The sequence below is a fragment of the Colossoma macropomum genome, unplaced genomic scaffold (assembly GCF_904425465.1).
Source record: "Colossoma macropomum unplaced genomic scaffold, Colossoma_macropomum, whole genome shotgun sequence".
NCBI lineage: Eukaryota > Metazoa > Chordata > Actinopteri > Characiformes > Serrasalmidae > Colossoma > Colossoma macropomum.
The window spans coordinates 26,482,547-26,509,329 of record NW_023494793.1 but is presented as its reverse complement, the minus strand read 5'-3'; the positions used below and the strand labels follow the sequence as shown (position 1 = coordinate 26,509,329).

The 26,783-nt window shown below is 39.0% G+C and overlaps 1 protein-coding gene across 2 annotated transcripts; it reads left to right on the top strand.

Annotated features, from left to right (window-relative positions):
* The first annotated feature begins 840 nt into the window (after window positions 1–840).
* On the top strand, window positions 841–26,775 carry arhgef16 (Rho guanine nucleotide exchange factor (GEF) 16). 2 transcript variants are annotated; one of them, XM_036578986.1, is made up of 15 exons: window positions 841–1,308; window positions 4,848–5,464; window positions 8,978–9,029; window positions 10,284–10,438; window positions 10,706–10,762; window positions 14,227–14,387; window positions 16,258–16,410; window positions 17,991–18,120; window positions 18,241–18,315; window positions 19,037–19,129; window positions 20,749–20,903; window positions 24,434–24,583; window positions 24,790–24,860; window positions 25,143–25,244; window positions 26,477–26,775. In XM_036578986.1, the coding sequence occupies exons 1-15, from the start codon at window positions 1,302–1,304 to the stop codon at window positions 26,614–26,616; spliced, it is 2,118 nt and encodes a 705-aa protein (XP_036434879.1). In that variant the 5' UTR covers window positions 841–1,301; the 3' UTR covers window positions 26,617–26,775. The 2 variants fall into 2 exon arrangements, with proteins under 2 accessions (XP_036434879.1, XP_036434880.1); XM_036578987.1 differs by having other exon boundaries at window positions 841–1,371.
* Window positions 26,776–26,783: the final 8 nt, after the last annotated feature.

The window sequence follows — 26,783 nt, the reverse complement described above, 5'->3', positions numbered from 1 at the left end:
CTTCTGAGTAGATAGAAAATAATTCACTTGTATGACGAAGGAAACCATCAAAGGAAAATAAGTGAGTTTTCAAAACTGGAGTTCTAAAAATGATAAAAAACAGAAAATGAGACTCCTAACAGCCATGCAAGACCTGGTAGACCACCAAAATGTCATAAGATAAACAGTACTTTCATCTTTGATGAGAAGAAAAAGCTCCACTCTCACTTCAGATCTGAGAAAATCCACAGGTGTTTCTGTCCATCCTTCTACTGTGAGAAGACAACTGAACACTGAGTCTGAAAGGATGTGTATCTGTTAAAAGTCCCTTACTGAGAAAAGAACATAGACAAACAAGAAGAACACTTAAATCAAAGAAGCTGCTGGTGTTCTCAGAACAACGGACTGACCACCCCAGAGTCCAGACCTCAGCATCCCCGAATCAGATTGGGATTCATTTGATCGTGAGAATCAGAAAATGCGACCAACTTCTAAGACTGATCTTTGGAGGTGTGGAAAAATATCCCTGCAGGTTTCTTCGAAAAACTGAAAGCAAGAGTCCTGAAAAGAATGGAAGCTGTAATAAAGACAAAGAGTGGACACACTTCTAAAAAACACATTATTTGTTGAGAAAAATGAAATATAGCGTGGTCTCTACCTTTATTTGTAAACTGTTTTGTGTTTTTAGCCCTCAGTCCACCACAAACAGTGCACTTTGGCCATCAAGACTTGGTTACCCCTGCGACAGACCGGGTACATACAGGGCAGTAAGGTGGTCATACCTCCATTTGAACAGCAGATGGCGCAGTGCGACCTTATTCACATTGAACCCAATAAATAGTTCTCACTGTCTGACTGATGCCATGCACTGCACGCGTTAGCTTTTCCTTCTCTAACACATGACTGACCTCATAAAGGGTTTTAAAATTGCCTGAATAGAGGAACCAGGTGTTTTGAAGCGGGGAGACAGCGATAAAACGAATAAAAACTGGATATATTTTACCCAGGCCTAGTACGAGGACTGGAAAGCACGGATTGAAACCTTGCACATCAGGACACAGCTCTAAGCAATAATGTAAACAATTAAAAAAAAATACTCACCGCACTGAAATTTGTTCCACAGTTGTTGTAAAGGACATTAACCAGAGAGTCCAGACTTGCTGAAACCACCTGTGTGTGCTCTATAGCCCAACAGAGGCTGAGGGCTTGGTTCACTCTCACCTGGAGTGACGCAGAGAGAAGAAAAAGAGGGAGAGATTGTAGCAGGAGAGACGGAGCAGCACTTCTGAGGAGCTAACTACAAAACAACTCGCCGAAAGTGCATGAAAGGCAAGTTTTTCCGTCTGAACGTACTTCTGAATATACAACTGCTCGTGTGACTGCGGTTTAGAGGTAAAGTACTTTGTAAATTTACAAAAACAAACCTAAAACAGACGGACTCGTACAAGTATTCAGTTACAAACCGTGTAAAAGCTGTGGAGACATGTTTTGTTCCGGTTGGCAGTCTCAGACAGGCTGCCTGAGGAAAGCTAGGAGCTTAAGTATTACCTTTATGCTAAAAAGAAAGTTTTTCTGTTTTTCTGTCATGGTTTTTCAGCAATACAGCCATTTTCTTGCTGTATTCAATGCTTCTCATATAGCACGACAAGCTCCAAATACAAATGCTAACCGGACATATGTAGGACCCGGTTGCAGCTGGTTATCAGATCTGTACTGAATGGCCCTGACTAATCGATTCATTGATAAATTGCTGTAGGATGTAACGCAATGAGTGGATAGAAAACTGAAAACGTTTCTTCTTGGCCGTCCAGCTTGAAGGAAATACCTTCCCACATATTTTAGGAAGTGATTTTCTAGAACAGCAGCTGCTTTAGTGTGCTTGGTGGACATTAGGATTCTTCTTATGATTGAAACTGAACCATGAATAATGCACATTTCCTCAGAGACAGAGTCCAGTACACGTCTTCAAGGGTTCATTAGTAAAGGCAGTGCCTCTGTTTAGAACCATGTCATGCTTGAATGGTTCTTTGCATGGTGGAATGGTTCTTCAGATGGATGGAGAATGTATGATATATGCTTCTATTTAGAACCTTTTTCAAAATGGCACCGAAAAAGGTTCTTCTGTTGTTACAAGTGTGACATTGTCACAATAGAAGAACCCTTTCTGCTGCTCTGTAGAGCCACTAAATAGTTCTAAATAGAACCATTGCCTTGACTAAAGAATCGTTGAAGAACCAGTAGGTAGAGTAAATTGCTATAGGGGAAGGTGGATGTTTACTTGAAGAGAACCCCTAGATGTAGAAAAACCATTTATCAAAAAAATAAAAAAGTGGTCATAATAATGAAAATTAAATCATTTCAAAATAAAATTAAATAAATTAAAAAATATATATACTACGTTGAGGCATTCTGTGTCAGCAGTTTCATTTTTATTATAGTATAATTTCATTATCCCCCATTTTCTCTAACAGTGCACTGTTATCCAGTCTGTTAGCTCTATGTGATGATCAGCATTCACGGTCCTGATGATTGCTTAATTATGAGTCAATCACACATGAGTATTTTCTAATGGCGACTTGTCCGAAGAGCTTTTTCGTAATGTTTTGGATGCTATTAACAGTTTCTTTGTGACTGGAGTTTATGCTGTCTTCAGTAGAGAGTGGACTTAAAAGGATTTTGAACAATGAAAATATTAATAATAGACTTGGTTTATCCCTAATTTGTTGGAAATAGTTAAGGAAGTAGAAATTGATCAGTATATACATGCACTGACAGGAGTGAGGAGCACTAAAGCAAAGAATACTGTGGATTACTGTAAAGCCGTAAATATCATAAAGCCTTAAGTTTTTTTTGTTACATTTATCTTATATATGGCATTGACAGCTTTATTGTACAAATGATTGACAATTATATTTAGCATTAAAAAGTTCTTACTAGTTGGCTGGGCAGCTCAGCAGATGGCTAACTGGCTAACAGGCTCCTCCAGTAATATTCAGAGAAAAGCTTTAAGTTTAGGTTTCTAAATACAAATGAAAGAATGTGTAGTGTGAATGCTTGCCACAAGTTTTGAATGGCCATATTTACACAGCTTAAAAAAAAAGGAACCAAAATGTGAGTATAGTTTACCTCTGGCTTGGTGCTAACACATTGTTGCAAAGCTGGAAGTTATTATTATGCTAAAGGTGGTTAACAAAGTTAACAAAGGCTGGTTGACAAAGGCTACTTACTTTCATGACTCTATGAACATTTATATAGCTCATTATATAGCTCAAAGTAAGCAGAATTTTAAAAAAGAATGAACACACTCTGAGTCCTTTATGTTTTGGCATGTATATAAAATATATTTCAGTAGTGAGAAGTTGATTGAATCGTACGTGTGGTGTACGTTTGGTGGGCCCCTCAATACAAAAATCAGATAAAGTCAAATCAAATTGCGCTAGTGAACTAGCCCATTTCCATTAATTATGGTTTAATAGTGTAAGGTAAAAGATTTAAGAAGATACTCTTAATCACTTTTAAAGTTGCACATTATAACAAATACAGCAAAGACATTATTTCTTTCTACTATATCTATCTAATTAAAGCACATTCACTTCTAAGACTACCCTGATCTCAAGGGGTCAGTTTTTCCCGGGTACAGTGTTCACTAATGAAGTCTGGACATTTTATTCACACGGCTCTCAGCAATGATGTTCATTGCTCTCCTTTAAAGAGGAGGATCACATTTTTTTGCATGTTTACTTTCACTTTAGTCTGTGGGTGTGTGTAATAATATCACTGGAGCTTTGTACCCTGTGATTCAGGCTTCTAATCATTACATTTGTCCAAAATGCAATGTGTCTTCATTTCCACAGAGAAACTCTGCATAAATCTATACAGTAATGTGCAAAAGTCAGAGACTACACTTCATTTCTTTAACTTCCAAGTTATTCATTTTCCAGTGTCAGGAGAAAAAAGCAGGAAATAACACACACACACACACACACACACACACACACACACATACACATATTTAGTTATTAGACTTGCATTCAGGGATATTTTTGCACACCTACAAAGTTCAGTCTTAGAAGTTGGATGCTTTGTCTGCTTCTCACAATCCAGGTAATCCCAATAACAAATTTAGACATGTCCATGAGAGTCCATAAAACATCTCGAATGTCCAGTTTTTCAGTGTTCTAGTGCAAATAGTACGGTTTATTGACAGCTACACATTCTTTCAGACTCATAGTATTGAGTTGTCTTCTCACAGTAGAAGGATGGACAGAAACACCTGTGGATTTTCTCAGATCTGAAGCAAAAGTGGAGCTTGATTTTCTCCAGTTATAGAAATTCTTGATTTTTCATTTATTTCTCTTTGATTTTTCCCGTCTTTGTGCTCTTATATCTCCTCAGAAATATATCCTGAGAAATGAATAACTTGTATTTTATGGCCAGTTTGACTGGAAACCAAATAAATAAAAGGTGATCTGACCTTTGCGCAGTATTGTAACTAGATAGAAACTTTTTTAAGCCATGAAAGAATTGCAGAAAGACAGCTGTGCAAATCACATACATCTATTAGGCAAAATTGTAAAATGTGCAGAATTTATAAGAGGCAACAAAAGAGAAGTTTGGAGAAAGAATGTTTGCGAAATCTGTGAACCCTTTCTTTAACCTTTTAACTTACTCATGAATTTTGAAAATGAATTTGCCATGTCACGGAGGGTTCAGCAAAACGCAAGCCTCAGTTTTGCTGTCAAAGCAGGGACCAGCAGCCATATAGAATTGTTATTATGAAACTAGAGCTGCTGAATTTCATTTGACTTCTATATTGTAATGCTAACCGCTCCAGATGACACCCCACCCATCTCTGTTTCAACACACAGATTGCAACAATGGTCCACTGACAGCCGCAAACAGATGTTCCCTGTGTGACAGAAAGCCCCTCAGTACTTCCTTTCCAGAGCAAAACTTCAACAGGCCCACCATGTCTCACAGGCAATCCCAGGGATCCATGGGGGACCAGTCTCCCCTCCTATTGGAGAACATGTTTTCTTCTCAACTTCGTGTGGACCAGCAATCTAGACGATCTTCTTCAAACACAGACCTTTCCCAGCCCGAGGAGGCCAAACGGACCCCCGTTGTGCTCAGCACTCAGAGCGAAGCGGCTTGGAAGAGGGGCACCCAGCAACTCATCCCCAAGAACCTGGCAGTGAGCAGCCGCCCCAAGAACCGTCACCACACCACAGTAGTCACCATGCCGGTCGTTCTGGAGGCCCAGAAGAACACCCAGCGCTTTTCCCACAACCCAGACATCTCCTGGGAGGACTACGACAGTGATGGAGGTGATGGCTTCTCCATGCGCAGGAACCGGAGGAACAAATCGTACAGAGCTGCGGTCACCAGCCTCGTCAGTGACGTCTCCTGCAAACAGGACCTACTGCAGCCAGTCGCTGAGGAAAGGGCACCCAGCCCAAAGCCAGCTTCCAGCCCAGGACGCAAGGTGAGCTCCGACAGTGACATATTTCCTCTTGAGCCTAAATGTAGTCAGTGAGCCAAGACGTGTTTGGTGTCCAAAGTTTGCTCATTTGACTGTATGCTGGAGACTAATGTAGATAACAAGTAATGGAAATTTATGACCATCAATTATGACTGTAGACCTAAACCAATACACATTTTCTTTAAGTAGTTATCTCCAATAGAAGTAATCTCAGACTTACGTGTTGTCTGACATTGCCTTACATATTGTTATCTTTACAAGTGGACAAAAGAAGGGCAGAATTCAGACTTCAAGGTGGCAGTTACTACTTTAAGTTATGTGATTTGCATTTGTCTATTTCTACACATAATAGGATTCATACTTTGTCAGAAACCACATAAGCAAGTTTATCTGAGATGAACTGAGTTTGATCAGAGTGTTATAATTTAGAAATGCAGTTTTTACAAGGCTAATTGGTGTACCTAAGCCTCCATTACTTACTATGTTTTTTTATTACACTAGCCCTGACAGCTCCAGAACAAAACTATAGAGGCCAAACATGCCTTGACTGATCGATCACATTTAGGCTCAAGGGAAAATGGTATTAATTAAATTTTTTCTCCAAACTATCTCTTTAAAGATCTCTGGTAATGCTATTGAACTTGCAGTGTATCTGTGCGAAGGTAATGAGCTGTTCTGGACAGCTGATCCTTTGGATTTAAATGCCAAAGGATTGCCTTTAATGGTCGTAGTTAGGAGTGTCCAGAAAGAGGGATAATGCAGAATTAGTTCACGAACATTGCATGTGCTTTATAAAGTGATGTACACCTGCATAAAGAAAGATGATGCTTCTGTTGGGTCATTAAAGTAGTTGAATACTGAGGAGACTCAGAGGTCTGTGTACGTTGTAATGTGAAAGGGGACTGAAATATGCTCATGAATCGCCTCTTGTTAGACCCATTGTCAGTGAGGAGTGTTGAGATGTAGGATGATAAGATTATAGCATCTGATATTTCTAAAGTATGCACAGCTAATGATTTATTTTTGGGTACACATTAAACGACACTTGTTATACTATTATACAGTTATTATATAGTTATTACTTTTAAAAAAAACTGATTTAACTCTAGGAAGTCTAGAGTTATTTACTTAATTAATTGCATAGTTATGTAGTGAATGATGTTTACATGTACATTCTGTACCAAGTTGTTTAATTCTGCACTTCTGAATTTTGCGGTTTGTTGAAATGTCAAAGGGCACAATATGATGATATTGTTATGATGTATTGCATCACAATATGCTTTTTTGAGCATATTGCGAACATCATCAGGTCTTAAAGAACATTAAACAACTGCATGTTTCATAACAAAGACAGCATATTCAGTCCTGTTTAAGTGTGATTCCTATTGTGTATCGGGAAAATGTCTTGAAGTACCTTGATTATTGTTGTTGTCAAGACCGCTAGGTCCGAGTCCGAGTCAAGACTGAGACCAGATTAAGATGAAAAAAAAAATGTTTGTAGTTAATTGTGCATTTCTTGTTCTTGCTTATACATAATATATACTAATACATTATATCATGTTATATTTTGTAAAATGTAACTCTAAATATAAAGCCTAAAACTGTTACATAATAATGAAAATAGCTAAAAATACAGCAGTAGATAGCCAAAGATTAACTACAATTAATGATGTTCTATCAACAAATTTGTGAACAATGTAATATAAACAGTAAGCTACAGCTCTCAGTAACATTATTATTGTTTGGATGCTAGTAACATTTTTTGATAAGGAGTTCCACCTTAAATGGTGCCTGACTGCCTCAGTGGCCTGAGGCACGAGAATGTAACTGCTGCACCATTTAAGGTGAAAACTTTGAACAAGAAGCTGGCAAATAAGAAGCTGACTTCTGCTTTGTGTGATCAAAATTTCTTACCTACAGTTTTACGTAGAGCTCTATCTCTAAATATGCGCTATGGTAGGACATTTCGACAAGGCAGCACAATTCATCACAATACCTGAAATAAATGATTACTTATCGTGTCATACAAGCACAACAGGTGACAGAATAAATAAAGTTGTCTTTGTTATTACTCGTTTTAGAGTTTAAAACTTTCAGTTTTGTTTGTTTTCCAGCTCCAGCTGCTTCTGTCTGTATCCAAGCAAAGTGTCTGCATGCAGCGTGAAGAGCGGCGCAGAGCAGAGAGTTTAGTACACAGAAAAAGCGTTCTTTTTTGTGGTTTTATTGAAATTCAGTAATAATGTAGCATCTAGTTACCTCAGAGACATCAAACTTGGCTGGCTAAAAGTTTAAAACAAGTACACAAAACAGTAATTTTTCATTGGATTTGTCATCAGATTTCATCAGATTGTCTGTGATAACTGACAATTATTATACTATTATTATTAGATTGGCCCCTGCGATGGACTGGCGACCTGTCCAGGGTGTATCCTGCCTTCCGCCCAATGACAGCTGGGATAGGCTCCAGCACCCCATCGCAACCCAGAAGGATAAGCGGTTTAGATGATGGATGGATGGATGGATATTCGATTGGCTGTGATATTGGGTGGATTGATATAGTTGCATATGGTTGCATTTGTAGGAAATCTAATCCTAGCTTAATTGACTGACTGAGTGTATGCTTTGTTGTACCTCTGTATAGGAACTGGTATCATCCAGTGTTTGATACCACTTTACTAATATATTTAAACTACCAATGCCAGTAGACTGACAGTGGGTGTGGCTCTAATCAAAAATGAGCATGAGTTGGTGGAAGTGAGTGTGTTTACTGTCCTCAATGGATTGTCGAGTAATCAAAAACTGCTGAGGTTAATAACCTGCGTACAAAATGTGTATAGCCAATCAGCAGTGTAGACTTTAGAACAAGCACACTAATTGGCTTATTAAGCTGATGAGACCGACTCCTTAGTTATTGATGTTTGATATAGAATTTATTTTTTGCTACTTAGTATTGAGGTACTGGTAATTCAGGTTGGTACTACAAGAAATACTGAATTTCAATACTAATCCCTGTCTGTATAAACTGGTTAAGAATGCTAAAAATTGCAATTGCATTATGACTTATGGTCTGACATAATTTGATATTAGTATGTGACTTGCAAAGAGGGGAAACTTGTTATTCACAGAAGAGCCTATGAAAACATGTGAGATTGATCAGCGTGCCCACAGCGCGTTGTGGAAAGTTTCTGCGGCGTAGCGTTCCGTCACTTCATTAGAGATGAGCACGATTAGAAGAAGGAATGCTTGACTTTGATGCACCAGCTGAACTCTTGAATGAAATGCTGTATTTAATACACAGTACATTGTTATTGTGCATTCAAAGTTTAAATGTATTTTGATGACTGCTGTAACAAACACATCGTAATTTCCAGTGAATTCTAACACCATGTTAGCCCCTCACATTCCACAGGGGTAAGATCAGATTTCACCCCATATATATCTCTCTCTCTCTCTCTCTCTCTCTCTCTCTCTCTCTCTCGCACTCTCTCTCTCTCTCTCGCACTCTCTCTCCTTCAGAGAACCTTGGGGAGGAAGAGGAACCAGAAACACGGAGGATCCTTTAAAGATGGTATGGGGTCTAACCATATGCAAGAAATGATTTACACCCAAATCCCACATTTTAAACATGCTGTTGTTCACCAGTTGTTGAGTAAGCATGTTTCAGAGCTTACTTCTAACTTGAAATGACCAGCAAGCATACATCCAAATCAATAACATCATGTGCATCATGAACAACAACAAATGAATAAACTAGCAGTTTCATCCTTCCCACGCCTTCATCGCAACAATCATTTGATCTGAAGAGCTCATCAGCTGTTCATAACTGGGGATGAGAAGGTGGGAAAATGGTCGGTTGCAATGTTTTGGAGCTATTACCAGCACTAGCTTCGAGCTTACCATCGTTGCAACTCTGCCAACATTAAATGATGACAGTAAAAAGTGCATATACAGAGAAAAAACACATTAATATGACTATCATTTGGGTCGCATGGATGTGTATCTGATTTAGGACAGTGTACGAAAGTACAACCTGATTTGAAAAGAACCAATTTTTTGTGTTCACACAGCTCAGATCCATGTTGCAACAAGGCAAAAAGATTGGATTTGTGCCACTTCAACCTGATAATGTGAACGTAGTCTAATCACTCCACCCCCACCTTATTGGAATCAACTTAAAAAGGATTTTTCAGCGTTCTGTTTCGGTGTTGCATCTAGGGATGCCTGATGATATCAGGTCCATATCAGTGTCGACAGATATTTGCTCAAAAAAATGGCTTCATCACACAGATATTTAGATTTGAATGATATTTCAGTCCAGTATTTGGTGATGTGTCTATTGTAATCTGGGAAAGCAGAAAGTTTAGGTGATGCTGGGTTACTGTGTTGAAATATCAGCACATTTTATAAACATTTATATATTGACATTGGAAGATATATACATACAAAAAATAAGATAAAACGATCAGATAATAAGATAATAAGATAATCTTCAGTACCTGCGTGCTGCATGTGAACAGTGTATTCAGGAAAATACGCTTACGCGGAGACTCACTAGCTGCATGGTCCACACTTGCATTTGCAGAAATATCTACAGCTTTAACTGTAATGCACACAATATAAACAGAACAGGTTTTTCTTTACTGAAGTTTTACAGAAGTAAATACATTAACAGAGAAATAAACAAATGCAGTTAGTGGATTGACTGAATCTTGGTCAGCTAAGAGCACTGCAACTGATTAGCTGACTAAGAGTGGACAAGCCGATTGTGCAGTTATGAGTAGTGATGAAAGCACACGCCATTATCACAGTGATGTTTTCACAGATCCGAGGTTCTACCAGGAGATTAAAGAGCGAGGCCTGCAGTCCAACGCTCTAGGCACAGATGATGATGACTTCACCCAAATGCCAGAGGAGGACCAAGGAATCGTGGTGAAGAACTACAAAGCGGCATACATGACCTGGAGCCAGCTCCCTCGGGTGAGAGAGTCGAGAGGCCGACAGTGAAGTGTTTAGTTAGAAGCGGAACATTTAAGCAGTTGCTGAAAATGAGCAGGAGTGCTAGAGGATGGAGCAGTTTTAATTGAATAGGTTAGACTCTAAATCTTCTATCATCAACCCATGGGTCCACGTGCAGATTAAAGTAAGGTTAAAAGTGCAGCGCTAAGTTACAGTGACCACAATGTCTGCATCTAACTATCAGTAACATTATTTGTCTTATACAATTATGTATAATTTTGCCCTCAGGTGCAGGAGAGGGGCATTCTGGAGACAATCACTCCTGAAGAGCGTAAGAGGCAAGAGGTGAGTCTTACTTTTGAGTATGTATTAACATAAAACACCGGTTGGACACTGGAAGGTCATTCAGCGCCGAAACCAATATGATACCGATGATATTATCATGATACCGATGATATAACAACAATATGATATTGTTGTTCATCCTTATTTATTGTCTGCATTCTGCACCTGTGTTGAACCGTGACATGATTAAATTGTGGTGTGAGTGATTTACACCTCTACTTAGCTTTACCAGTTCCAGTAATGCTGATCTTCTTTTCAGTTTCATGTTAATGGGACTGTGAGACTGGCAGAGAGTTCAGACTGCACCCTGTCTGCCTTTGTGACTATGAAGTGTCTGGTTCTTGTGTCTGAGTGCTGTGTAAATATCAAGGTCTACCTTGTACACACAACACGGCCACACCCTGTTATCCTATTCTTGGCTTTTCCCTTTTCTCTAATCAGGATTACGTATGGGGTCAGAGGTCAGTGTTGCCTTAAATTTCGTAGGCAGGTGGTTCACGTAGTTGTAGGGCTGGATGTTAATATACCTTAATTCTTTTATTATTCTCTTACTTCACTTTGGCTGACAGCCTAACTACCCATTATCTGCTGTAAGTGCCAGGGTGTAAAACCATTAACTCGCGCTCCACATTATGTAATGTTGGTAACAAAATTAAACATGGCTGTTTTTTAAAGGGCCCATGTCATGTGAAAGTAAAAGAGTTTAATTTAGTATGTAAACATTGTTTAAGTTTCAAAACGTGCCAGTCCGTACAGTCTATACCAGGGGTCGGCAACATGTTGCTCCGTAGCCATGCGGCTCTTTTACTGCCCTGTTGTGGCTCCACAGCAGAATTAGATTTTTAGGAAAAAATTAAATAATCCTGCTTGGCAGTAAAATAAAGCTCTGCTGATCGTTCTAACACAGTTTTAACAATAAACTGTTTTAAATGCTGGAGTTACTATATAACTGCTAATTCACCCTTTAACCCTGAAGATTGGTGCACAGACTGCTGGCCACTGTATCAACAACAACAGTCTTGCCTCTCTAGTAGCTAACAATAAGGCAATGAGAGAGATTTAAGACGAACATTGATCATTTAGAGATAATAGGACCATCACTAAAAAGTTATGAACCTGAATTCAGCTTCTTGTTCAACAGATTCTCATTCGAATTCTCCCGTTCCACCTTAAATTGTGCAGCCGTTACATTCTGCCGCCTGAGGCACCATTTAAGGTGGAACAGAAAAATTCGAACAATAAGCTGGCAAATGAGAAACTGACTTTAGCCTCATAAAAAATCAAACGTTGAGAGGCATTTTACAAAAGACTGTTCTACTTTTGCAGAAAAGTTTCCTGCTCGAGATGTGAGAAAAGCAACTGTAGCTGAGCTAAAGCTAAAAGCAGAGCAAAGTCTGCATCTCTATGTGCATATACTGAGATATATTTACAGTCAAGATGGTAAAATGGACATGAAATGTTGTGACTCCCAAGGTGGTTAGATTTTTGTTGAAAGGATAAAATGGCTCTTCTTAACATCTGGTATATACAGTCTGTATATAGAAACTTAGCTGCAAAAACAGCCCATTTTAAATTCATTGTTTTTGTGATGTCATGAAGACCAACACATTTACATATTCATATATATTTATACTTGTATTAGTTTAGCCATATGTTTAGCGGAATATCCTGTCTTCTGTTTGGGTCTTCAGGCTTCTTAATGGCTCAGTTATGATTCCTCTAATAGTATAAATCTACCTTACAGCCTCTTTTTTACCTTCTGCTTTTTCCAAGCATAACTCTTTGTTCATTGAATTAGTTCTTCTCGTGATACGTCCAAAATAAGAGAACACATTTTGAAGTCATTTTCATCTTGAAAACCAGCACATTCACATATATCTACCTGCAGCTTACAGCAGTTTGGCTCCCCCCATTCACAATGAAGTTATAAGGAGCGTTTCAACCTGGACTACTTTTTGAATGAGGTTCAATACAGGACAGCCAATCAGAGCAGAAGTCATTTACATGTACAGTTGTTTGAACACCCCTGGTCAAATTATATGTTTTGTTGATTTTTTAGTATTTCAGTGTAAAGTTTCTGTTTGTTTTTTTTTTTGCTGGGTTTAATATATTGGGGGGAAAAAATAAAAGCCCAAAATCAAAATATGAAATTTTGCACAGGCCACATTTTATGTACAGTATGTTAAATTCAGCACATGAACAGCGTGTGCAGACGTGTGTTCTCTGTAGAGAATGTGTACGTTTCCTCTTTAAAAATCAACAGTGTCATATGACTATTGACGTCCAGACTTTTGCATATGACTGTATCAGCCTTATTGGCGCAGTAACAAAAACAGCCTGTTCTATTCTGAGAGATAAAGATAAAGATAAGGAAAAGGGCTTTTTAAAGCTATTGTGTTGGTACTGATATCATCGTTATACTGAGATTATCATCAGCACTCGCATCTCAAATCTCAGAGTAATTTTAAATAAAAACCTCATTACTCATGTGTGTCACCTGAGTTGTTGTCTGTGCCTACCTGTTTTATATTGTTATTACTCAGATTCTTTCCTCATGGTGGTAAATCTGTTGCATCATCAGAGATTATGATGTTAAGCAGTTTCGATGTAGCCTGACTGCCTGCTTCCTGTGTTTTATCATGTGTTTGATTGTGTAGGGCATTATATTGCTGGTGATGTTTTAGAAGTTACTAAGTCGGGCAGAACTCTAGGCTGAAATGTAATGCCTGAATTCAAATGAATCAGCCTGCTTAATTGACTGTGGACAAAATAATAGAAGAATCCAGAAGAAAGAAAGACTTTTTAAAGGAAAGCTCAGTATTACTGTACAATGAGTTGCAAGTTAATTAGTAGCAAAATTGGCCTCTTTTGACCTTGCATGAATTTGCTTGGGTATGAATTATATAAGGTGCTGAATGTGTTGAGCAGAATTGTTGTTGTTGTTGTTGTTGTTGTTGTTATTATTATTATTATTATTATTATTATTATTATACTTGTCCTCTGTTTGGGACTATAGCCTGCTTAAGGACTTGGTTATAATTCCTCTGATTGTTTCCATCCTTGTTGCTGGTCTTCCTCTAAACCTCTTTTACTTTACCTTTATCATTAGCATTACAGATAAAAAAAAACTTAAAGACATGTAGGTTCACTGGTCATTTTGTATAGTAAATAAAATGGGCATATTTTCATGCTGTGGACATGTGTGACCCCTGGTTCCTATCATCACCACTGTAAAGAAGTCAGTGGAGTAGGTCAGTTAAACATTTCACAATCAAATCACTGTGAATGACTTTGTTTACATCCCAACCACTTTCAAGATACATAAACATATTGTAGATGATGTTCTGCTCACAAATTGGTGGGTATATCTACTGAACTGGCAACTCATTGTATGCAGTGTAAAATTATGCTCATAGCTGTATAGATGTTTTACTCTGATATCTTCTTTCTGTGTGTTTATGCAGGCCATCTTTGAGATTATGACATCTGAGTACTCCTATCAGCACAGCTTGAGCATCCTGGTGCGGCATTTTAAAGCCAGCGAGGCCTTGAGGAAGACCTTGACCACGACTGAGCACCATCACCTGTTCTCCAACATCTCCGTCATCCAGCAAGTCAGCAAACGGTACATCACTGAAACACAACACACTGCCAGTTTCTAAATTTCACAAACATGTTAAAGTAGGCCTAGGTACTGCGGTCTGTTTTATTAGAGGGGGAATATTATAGTGCTTATAACCTCTACATTCCAAGAATGGATGCAGACCAAAGAAAATGTTTTATGTGCCTTACATTTCCTTTTCATAGCCATTCTCTTCCATACTGCTCAATTGACCAGCATTCTGTATTGATGTTCTTAATGATCTCATGTCAAAACCTCACACTACTCTTCAGTAGAGTAGCATCTTCGGAAACCTGCAGTGACTAGCCTGTAGTATTTCAGCCCACACTGTATGAGTAATTATCAAATAATACAACGGTAATTATTAATCACAAGTGATTCCAAATGTGTGAACTTGATTTGAGGTATAGTAACAAAGTTTAATTACTCAAGTATTTTCCACCTCTGTACATAGAAAAGAGCATTTAGATCTCTTAGCAAACACCACATTTGCCAAACCAGCTTCAGGCAGACAGCCACCCTTCGGCACAAGCAGTATCTCTCAATAGTAGAATAACTAATTGTTTACTTCTCCCATCAGTCAGTGCATGCTGTTAAAACAGGACCTCTTTAGTGCTCTCTAATGCCTGTGATACACTGTAAAGCAGCATAAAAGAGCAAAGATGCTAGCAGTCATCATCAGCCAGTGAGGAAAAGCAAACTGTGTCTATTGTAAGAAAACTTCACACCTCTGAACAGTAGCTTTATAGGAGAAGGAAACAACATTCTTAACTTTAATGTATGTGAATGTGTATTATTCATCATTAAAATGTTCGTACAGTGTAGAAAGCAGCTGATAAAAATGGAGTTACAAGGTTTTCTTCCTATCACAACAACCAAACATTAATACGTCAAAATCCTACAGTTGGAACTGCCTTCTTCAGAAGTTTTCCAAGTGTGTCATGCCTGTGTTCTAACATGTTTTATTCCGACACTCGCGGTGTTCTCCGCAGCAGAGGATATGTCGAGACCTGCCAGCCAAACTGGTTTATCAGCCCAGCTATGGTAGGAGTCATGTTTCTCTAAAGCAGGGTCACTCTCCACTTTGAAATGGACTTTACTCAGAATGACTGAATCTGACCTAGACTTGGGTCAGATACCTGGAAGTTGTGTTATACTGCCAAAAGATACGGCACAGTTCCAAGCTGAGCCAAGTTATGCATAACTGGTTTGTCAAGTATGCCATTTGCAGCTGGGCAGGGTGTTTGAGATTAGGCTGTGTGTAGGGACACGGGAGGGACTCTCGGCTGTTTTTCACAGCGTGGGAGTTGCCAAAGAGGCAGGGTAAACTTAAAGAAAGCCTTAATAGGGTGGCCACTGTGCATACAGCACTTTGTTAAATGCAGTGCCTACAGAATCGTTACAAAAGCAGCATTCTTTAAACTTTTAACACCTTAGAAGGTCTAGAGGTATTGAAGTTTTGCTGTTCAGTACATATTATTACTGCGTAATTACACAATTACATAGGTAGTTAAATAATAAAATACGAACAGTAAATGTGCATTAGATTTATATTATGTATTTCCAGCTTCAAGTCAGCACTTCCAACTTGACAAACATATATAAATGATTATTTCTTTCCAAACAGCAAAACTTCAGTAACTTCATATGCAAATCATAGCAAAGTATCTCACATAGTATTTTCAGTCACTTTCAGTTTCTACTTTTCAATACCATTAAACGTAAAGTCTGCATCCCTAAAAAGGTGAAAAGAGACATTTATGACAAGGTTTAAATGCAATTAGGGATATAGAAATGTTAAATGATGTGCCTCAGCATGTGTTTTAAAGCTTTTCCACTCAGAACTCATCTCTCTTTCTGGCTTTCTCTTCAGGTTTTTTGAGGATCTTGAGAGGCGTCACCAATTAAACCCTGTCATTCAGGACATCAGCGACATTGTACAGGATCACGCTACCAACCACTTTGAGCCATATATTGTCTATTGCTCTAATGAAACCTTCCAGCAGAGGACGCTGCAGAAACTACTGTAAGCACTCAGAGACAATCAGGCTTGAATATGTAATAATAAATCACCAGTTTTGTGAAATATAGCTGAATATAGCTGAATACTGACAGCCAGTCCATATGAAATGATACTACAGATGGCATATATCAAAAAACATGTATAAAGCACAGCCTAAAGAAACTAAATGATTAGTTGTCATATAATGGTGGGGGCAGCCATGTGGACACAGGTAATGGCAGTGAAGGAATGGTAAAATGGCAGATTGAAGGGTCAGCTTTTGGCCCAGGTGCTGTTTGTGTGGCTGCAGTACTATACAAACGTACATCCTATTTGCAAACTGAAAACTCTAGTATTGCTACATATTGCAAATATATTGCAAAACACCTGGTAATATGTTATAGGGGATTTCACTGATTTTTCAAAATTTTGCATAATTTATTAATTGAGATTTAAGTCATTCAGAGGGTTTTTATGTGAAATGTTGCATCGTAGAAAAAAGTACCAGCCTAGATTTTTTTTTACAGTGGTGGTGATAGAAACCAGGAGTTGTGATGTTTCCAGTGCAAATATAGCCATTTTATTAACTTTCCAAAACATCCAGTGAACCTACGAGACTTTTTATTTGTTCACAAAGGTAAAACTCCAATAGATCTAAAAAAAAAAAAGTTTTCTTTGGGTACATACATTTCCAAAAACCTTTCTCAAAATTTTTGTAGAACAACATCTCAGGCATGAGGCAGTGTGTTCATAACTATTTCATGTCACACCTTTTTTAAGTATTTTAAGTTTTTCAGGTTTTAGGGAACACCAAGTGGTTATTAAATGATAAAAAATATAATAATTTATTGATAAGTTATCTGCCTGAGATTTAATCTCTACTGTTTTTTTTTTTTATAAATACAAGGCATTGTAGATGTTTTACTATAACTTTATTCTCAGTGTTTTGCAGCTTTTCCAGTCATTATGGAATCATGTACAGCTCTGTTCATTATGCTAGATGCATCGGCGTCCTTTTAAACTCACAGCATTCCTTCAACAAATTAGTTGAAACTTCAAAGTTGTATCATAATATAATCATTCTGTATATTTGTCTTCATTTGGTTTTATATTAATGAAAACAAACTTCTGAATGGCAGTGTAGCTTTGAGAGGCATTCAACTCTTTAGACATCTGGCTCCTATCACCACCACCGTGAACAATTCTGACTTTCAGTTTTCACTAGAACGAAGCACTTCACAACAGACTACCCTGAATGAACACACCTTAACAGTTTAATTAACTTAATGTTTAAGAAACAGTGAAACTCCCCTTTATAATCCACCAGTGAATTAATAATGTGGTATGGTTAAAGATTGGCCAGCATTATTTTGAACAAAACTATTTGCTTTTGGTGGATTTCATACCTAAATTCATCAAAACACAGATATGTAATTGGTCGACATACTCACTGCGCACAGCACACAGTAAAGTACAATTTGACTGGTCATTTGTGTATTGCAGCCTTTTGCGCTATTAGTATTGCAAAGCTGATATCACAATAACAATAAAGGATATATTTTGCAGCTTTAATGCCCTGTGATGTGTGTGTGTGTGTGTTGCAGAGTGAGCAACACAGCCTTTAAGGAGGTGCTGAAGCAGATTGAGTGCAGTCCTGAATGTGGCGGATTACCCATGATCTCTTTCCTCATTCTGCCCATGCAGAGGGTCACCCGCCTGCCTCTGCTGATGGATGTAAGGAACCTCCTGCCCCCAATGCTTTTAGTTGGATTTCCCTGTGCATAAAATAAAAAAGTAGTATTCTGTTATTCAGTTATGCATCTTAAGCTGCCCCCTCTCTGTACATTCATGCAGACCATCTGTCAGAAGACCACCAAACAGACGCCTGAATACTATGCAGCTCGCTGGGCGCTGAAGGCCATCAGCAAGGTACACTGCATTCAGATCCCCTATAGCACAAACTCAGGCCTATTCTGACAGTTTCTACAGGCTCTGTAGTCAGTCATGGTAGAAACTTTCATGTTAAACAATAAATTGCATATTAAGAGGAATATAAGTCATACCTCAGTCTGGTTTTATTGTTACTCTGATTTAAACAAAAAAATAAATACAGAAAAATAATTGCTGACCTGAATTGCACCCTGAATGAGACAGTAAAGGCAACCTAGTGCATGTTTTATATAGTGATAGAAAACATGGTAGCACCTTCCACATGTTGAGGCGTTTTACTGCCCAGCGTGAATATGCACACAGCCCAACTACTTTGATGGCAAATTTGAATAATTAAATGTATTATATTTCATATTAATAACTCAGTAACCACTATGAATTATTCAGTAACTCATGTCACTATGAATTGCACAGTATTTACAGTATTTACTATGAAGCTCATCTGTAAGTAATGTAGTGTGAGAGTTAGAAACGAAAGTCTTCCATTCAAACTGTAAGGAACTTTCCTTAGTTTAATAGGTTAAACTCTGCCACTAAAGGCATTTAAACAACAGCTGAGTGGTATGATGATGATGTCATGTTAACATAAGTGCTTTCTGCTTGTGTTGACTGCTTCATCTGTTGTTAGTGATACTGCACGCCTGTAAAAGCTCAAGGCTGTTTTACAAGGTCTTATTTGTTTTGTTTATTTGTTGGTCAGCTGGTGAAAAGCTGTAATGATGGAGCCCGAAGGATGGAGCGCACTGAGCAGATGTACACCATCCAGAAACAGATGGAGTTTGGGAAGATCAAGGTCTCTACTGCAGCACTGCAATCATCTCTGAGCCATACACAATGCCCTGCCCTTTAATGCCAATTACAGTCACCAAAACAGATTGTACATTACTAATCCTATACTGACATGCTTTGTAAATGTATGTACATAAACATAAAACCATCCAAGAGTGAAGAAATGAGCAACATCTTAATTGGAATTGCAGTGGAATATTTTTTAACATTAATCGTTGGCAAAAAAAAAAAATAACTTACACATATTTTAACTCTAGCCCAGCTGTAACTGGTCAGTTCAGATAGACCATTCAGTTTGGCTTTCTGACGTTTGCTACTTCAGATCTGTACAGGAGCAATGAGGCTAAGGTAGATAACAAATAGCTTATACCCAACCAGTTAGCACTGTGGAAACTGCACGCCAACTCTTCATGTTCTATGTTAACTATGTCAGTTTATAAAGTAATTGCAAATAGACTTGCTTATGTGGTTTCCGACAGCTCATTGGACACTGCTGACTATAAAAATGGACAGACGTATGTCATCAACTAAAACATGTAATAGCAGCTATCATGAAGCGTTTTTCCATTTGTATAGATAACACTGTCATTCAGTGCCACAAACCACATAAGCAACAATATATGAGATTAACTCATAGCTCAGTACAGTTTGAGGTAAGCTATGACTTTCTGCCTGCTAAACTGCTGGCTAGAAGCTCCATTACTTGTTAGCTACATTAGCTTTGTAGCTCCAGCGTAAAAGGCTACTGAGTGGTGCAACCTTCTAATCGCTGGCCCTGTTTGATGGCCTCGCTCTCTCTGTGAGGGCATCCCCCCCCCAGGCTGACACAACAGACATGGCAGTTAGTGTTCTCATCCAAGCATGCAGTGATGTTGTTCAGACATGGGTGGAGTAGCGTAAACCCACACTCAGAGTATTAATAATTGGGTAAAATAATGACTAAAGTGAAAGTAAAAGTGCCTTCCTAAAAACAACTTGAGTAGAAATACCAAAAACTACTTAAGTTCTGAGTAACTTAAGCAACTTAAGTTCTTAATAAATCCAGCATCTATCAGCATAGGAGCTGAAGTTTGTTAGGCTTGATTCTTCTCTTTTTGGGATTCTTTTTGTCTCAAATAAAATGGTAATGTTCCGAAATTAGAGGCATGACCAATTTCAAAGCAGTACAGATGTTATGAGTCACCAACAAAACATATTTCAGTCAAACACAAAAAAGAAATTAATAACTAAATATGAACAGCTAGAATGTAACAGAGTAAAAAGCTGATTTCTTTACTTACTAATATACTTGAGTAGAAGTCATAGCAATATATTGAAAATACTCAAGAGAACAAATCCATCAGTATCTTTGTGGTGTGGTGAAGCTTCATGTATCTCAGAGGAAGCATGTGCCAGCCTTTACCTTGGTGGTCAGCTCAGTAGCATTGTGTGATCAGGGGTGACCTAACTAAGGGCTGGACATTGACTGAATTGGGAGAAGATAGACTTGCTTATGTAGGCTTGCAGATTGGGTGGGAAAAAACTATGTTGATTATAGGCTTTAAGCTCTGGAACAGAGCACTTTTAAGTCTGTTATACTCCCTCAGAGACTTACCTCCTCTTCCACTCTGTTTTTGTGTGTAGCCGTTCCCATTGGTCTCATCCTCTCGCTGGCTGCGGAAGAGAGGTGAGCTGGCCATGTGCCTGGAGGAGCTGGGCATCTTCTGGAAGGCTTTCAGCCACAAGAGCTATTACCTGTTTGTCTTCAACGACGTGCTTATCGTCACTAGGAAAAAAAGGCAGGTCCACCATCCTTTTTAATGGTTTATATGTAAAACTGATAAAACTGTACATTGTAGTATGCAGTAAAACAGAATGCAGACGTGATGACATCAAGAACTCAAAGTACTCAGCAAGTACTTAAAGTCTTTCAGAGTGGTTTGATGTGAAACAATCTTCAAAAGTCTAATGAAGATTTATAAACCGGGGTATTCTGTTCCGGTCCTGGAGGGCCCAGCGCAGTTTGGGTGATTTCTTATCTCATACACAACCGTTTCAACTCATCTTTTAACTACCAAGCTTAGTAGTAGTGTGTTAGAGCAGGAGAATTACCGAACTGTGCTGGACACTGGACTGGCCCTCCAGGACCACAATTAGGACCTCCCGAAACCTTCCCACTAATAAATGAAAAACAATTTTGAGCCTTTTCCAAATGTTTTGTTTTAGTTTAGATCTTGGGCAGGAGGTCAGTGGGCAGGAGGTCTTTTAGAGTGTACAGGCAGAGTGCCTCAGGACCAGCTCTCAGTAGGGGGGGGTTTAGATGGCTGCTGTAGCGTAACATGCCTGACATTCCTGCATGACTCCTAACATTAGATTCCTTTACCTCTGCAATTGAGTCACATCCCTGACTCGAGCCACTGCTCACATCTCAGCAAAGATAGGAAGCTCAAGAAGTGTGGCTGGACTGCAGTTTAGTCTCATATCTGTCATATCTGAGTGGGATGCCATTCTCATAACTGGAGCTTTGCCTGTAAGTCACTGTTTTTGTAATGCTTTCCAGGCCGCTTCTTAAAGCAATAGTGCACAAAAGATTCTTTTTTTTCTAGATCCCATGTGTCACACACAAGTCAGGCCCATGGCACAGTCCTGTTCGGCCCATGAAATTATTTTAATTTTCAATTGTTATTAGCCTGTTTCACCCTGAGATGAACTACAGTCCCCAGCATGCACTGCAATATAGTGTGTGTTCCGACACCCTCCCCTTACAACAAAAAGAAAAGATGCCTGGTGTCTAGTTCAAGCAGATAGACAGTTTTAAAAAATAACAATTTAGTTTTATTTAGAATTATTTTTGAATAAGTATTCAGTGCCTATTTTGCTGTTGCACTTTCGGCATATTTTGAATAAACAATGGCCTGTTTGTGTCATGACAAAATATTAAGTAAAAATGTAGTAAAAACTCTGAGATTTTTTAATACGGCTCTTTTAGTGGTTGAGTTTGACAACCCTGTTCTAGATAATGCATATTCATATTAGCTGGTAAAGTGAAAAAAGCTGCAGCACGAGGGTTGAATTTTATGTCACATCCTTCTGTGAGCTTACTGGTGGGTTGCAAAGCAGCTAGAAGTCGCTAGAAGGCCAGACCCCCCTTTAAGTGAGTTAAGACTCAGGAACAGGGAGGAAATGGGGTGGTGTTGGGGACTGCGAGAACTTCGCCACAGGAGACGAAAAGTGATATGAATTTATAGAGCGTTAGATTGGAAGGAGGAGAGGTTTCAGGCATGTTTCTCCTCCCAAACTTCAATTATTTTATTACTCCATTTTACAAGTTCAGACCATACTATGCCGGACCCCCAAAAAGAACTCAAGGATGGACTCAGAAACTGTTTGGGTCTAGAACTGAGTAAGGTGTATGGACAGTATGTTAGAGGGACCTTGACATAATCAGAAAGATTACTGGACTAGAAATGTCTGTCATGTAAGAGCTGATTCTGATGTGGTGACACACTGTAGCTGCTTAGGAAAATAACCTAGTATGAGTGTATGCCAGAGTAATATGGGGGAGCTGGTTGGTCAGATGGTCTAGCATTTAGGTATCTTGGTTAGGGGTAGTGTGCTACACTTCACATGGTTTAGTGGAGGAGTTTAGCCTAGGCAGAAAAGAGGTCTGTTTAAGTTGGCCCATGTATGGCACTCGGAGTGTGTAAGTGTTGTTACTGAGGTTGAAGGATGGAAAGATTGAGCAGGTGAATGTGATTCAGTGGTCTTGGTGATGACACGGTTGCGAGCTGCTTAACAGACATCTGGATCTGAACCCCTGACGAGAAAGCAGAAGGCAACAGTGGCAAGGAAAAACTCCCAGTGATGCGAGGAAGAATCCTTGAGAGGAACCCATCCTTACCAGGTTGACACCAGATTGTGAAAATTGTGATAAACGTGGCGGGTAAAGGGTTAGACAAGACTAAAGCAGAACACAACCTCCTGGATGGAATGAATATGGAGCAGGAATGACCGTTAGAAGGTGGGGGAAAACTGGGTATGGGAGTTGATGGGCGTAATGATAGGCAGAAGCAGCTGGATGATGTTTTGGTCACTGCAGGAGGTAGTCTGCAATGGATCATCCTGTTAGCAACAGAATGGTTGTTCAGTTATGACAGTGGATGAGAATCACTTCGAATTCAAGCCCCCAAAAGGCCAGTGATGGTGAAAGGACATGGTTCCCAGGTACTGAGGGTTGGACGGGATGAGAGAGCAAAGTCAATGACATGAGGGAAGCCAAAATCAGCAGTCACAGAAGAGCGGAGGAATTGACCAGGAGAGCAGCAGGTCTCCAGGGGCACAGGCAGCATCTTCAAAAATGCACCAATGTTAGTTCGGTCCGAGGGAAAGTGGGAGGGGGGGGGAAGGTATGGTGACCCAGGGGATAAGGATTGGGACTGGAGAAAAAAGGGGAAAGGCAGACTAGCTTTGCAGGGCTATGCAGGGAATAGCTGAGAAGCGATGGTATCCAGAAGTATGGGGAAGTGTCAGACGTGAGGAGAATGAGATTTGGAGCCAGAGGTGTTGGAATATGTAGTTGCTGCGACAGATGAAACGAGACTGCTGAGGTAAAATACGAAGGGTGTGGCCAAACGCGTTGAAGCCTAGTGCATAGGGGCATTGTGAGAATTTTGTCTCAGACATGTTCCTCTTCCCAAACTTGTTACTCCATGACTCCAATAAATGCACTCACTGTTTCATATGGCCGATTTCTTCCGCCTAAAAAGTAGTTCTAGCAGCTGTTGTTGTTGTTGTTGTTGTTAGTGAAATGATAAAATATGGTGAAAAAAATGTGCTGTTATCGGTAGATTGATTTTCAACCAATTAGATTGTGTGGTCAGAACTGCTGAGTTATTTCTTCAATCACCTTGTACAGTTTCCTCAGCATTTACTGTGCTTATACCAAATAAATGCAACACAGTGGATTCTTTTTTATAGATACAAAACATTATATCATGAACTAAAAGGTAATATTACAGTACTTTGTTTTTCTGAGGATTTATGAGTTGGCAGGGGCAAAAAGAACCAGTAGTGCCACATTTAAAAACATAAAAACTATTTTTATTCAGCATACTGTGTTCTGAATCCACTTAACCAGGACTAATGTCTCTTTGTAATGAAACACGCAGTTTGTGTTCTTAAAGTACTTACACTATTCAGAACATTCAGAAAAGCATTTTGTGGCTTATCACAATAAAAATAAAAATCAGTACAGTGCCCATCCCTATAACCTAGTTTTGTCCCAGTGTGTTTGTGTATTTGTAATTTGAATCTGTGTTTAATTATACAGTGAGGAGAGCTACGTGGTATGTGATTACGCCACTCTGGAGAATGTGGAGGTAGAGGAAGAGCAGGTCGACTCTAAGCTCTACCTGCGGCTGGCCATGAAGCCCAACAGTGAGGGGCGCTGTGAACAGATGGCATTAGTGGCTGAAAACAAGTAAGTGGCCATAATAGTGTTGTGTCTAGCTCCATCTGCTGGCACAGATGTGAACAATTATCACCCATCAAACAGCATTTGGCAGCTTGCAAGACGTCAGTGACTCTGGAGAACAATTAACAATTATTAAAGTACTTGTATTTTTGTATTTTTGTATATTTGTATTTTTTAAGAAGAGATGTAAATGTGAATGACTGTGTTTGCAGGCTGGACAGAGCTCGCTGGGTCAGGGCTCTGCGCAGGCACAAGGAAGCGGAGAGTATCTTTAACAAAGATGGTAAGTCTGAGATTAGATACAGAAAATATAGAGGTACATCAGTAAGACAATAGTAAATAATGGTAATTATTATAACGCTTGATTCAAAATTCCATTAAGGCTTCATTGATCAGTTTTATAGTTTTCTTTTTTCTTAATTGTTTCAAAAGGAAAAAACTGTATCTCAGATTCTCTCTAGAATTTTCCTTTTATTCCTGCATTAAAATTAAGCCAACTTTAGCAGCTCAGTTATATTATTGACAGCAAATGTTTTTCATGCTTATTTGTGCTCATCTATTTCAGATCTGCCTCAATACGAGGCCACCAAAGCCTATATGCCCAAAGAGCCAGACGAGCTGAGTCTCCAGCAGGCTGAAGTGGTCATCGTCCTGCAGGAAGTGGATGGTGAGAAGGCATTGTCATACCTAAAGACATTATCTGACCACTCAAGTGGGTTGGGTCTTGCAAAGATGACAAGAGCAATAATGTGATGCTGAAGGAACATTTAACCACTAACATCACTGCTACGGTTGATGGTGAATTGAAACTGGTGGGAAGCAGCTGGCATGATGTAATGTGCATAGCTTTAATTCATTATCGGCAACTGAAACCCTTTTTATTTAGGTGACGTGTTCCTCCACCTAACAACAGCGTCCTGTCTGGTAAACACATCTGCATCATGGTTTCTTGTTACTAATCATATAGTTACATTGTGAGTATTATAGTCTTGAGACCAGGGGAAGTGCAGAATGGAATAAGTCCATTTTTAAGTGCAAGCCAGTAACCTGCACCTATAAACTTCATGATGCAGCACAACAGAGCAGAGTCATCAGATGTTACATATCGTTACATAAGTTACTATTTTAAAGGTTTTTAAAATAGTAACTTCACAAGAGACAGCAGAAAGTTGTCAAGTTAATGTGAAAGGATTTTATTCAAAGTACTTTTGGTGAATTCATTACGTTTTCCACACAATGTAAAGGACAGCTGCTGTGTTCAAATAATGAATAGAAAATTGGAAATCAAAAATATGAAAATGCATATACTTTTTTTTTTGGACAGCGACAGTATGGTTCAGTGAACTGACCAAGTTTACCTGTGTGATTATTTAAAAAGGTCCTATTAAGGTAAAATGGAATTGTAAAAATTCAACAAGGCTTATTTTGATTTGTATGAGCCCATAAATTTCAATGAAATGTTAAAATAGTGCCTTAGTTTTATGTGGACGCATACAGGGACATATTGCAAAACAGGAAAAACACTTAGTGATGGTGGGTGCAAATTATAATCAAAGCAATAGCTCATTCAGAAATACTAATTTTAGTAATTATAATGAAATGCTGCCTGAAATATTCCATTTCTGGCTTTATTTGGTCATGTGATCTTTTAATTTGAGTTTACCCTGCAGTGTTCTGTAGGTATTACCAACAGCCTAAGGACTGAGTAGCAGTAGTCCACTCACTCCACCATTTGTTCAAAAGGCTAAAAACCTGAAGCTTTTCCCTGCTTATAATATACATCTAAATATGTCCACAACACTCTGTGTACTGCATCAGCAACCATACTGGCAGACATCTGACTTCCAGTACTGTGAGAAGCTTTGTCTGCAGCTTTAACTGAACTCCACTGTTTTCCAGGTTGGTGTTACGGGGAACGGATGAGGGATGGTGAAAGAGGCTGGTTTCCAGCCAGCTGTGCCACACAGATCACCAACCGTACTGCTCTGGAGTCCAACATTCAGCGCATGGAGCGACTTCGCAAAGAGACCAATGTTTGATAAGACTTTGAAACTACATGTTACTTTCCCACCAAAGGACTGCATGTGTCAGCTACTTCAGAAAGGGTGGAGATTTTATAGTGGGTTTGTGACTTTATAGCATGAATGAATTACCCAGTTCTCTGCACAACTAAATGAATTCCAAATAGAGACCAAACACCAAAGAG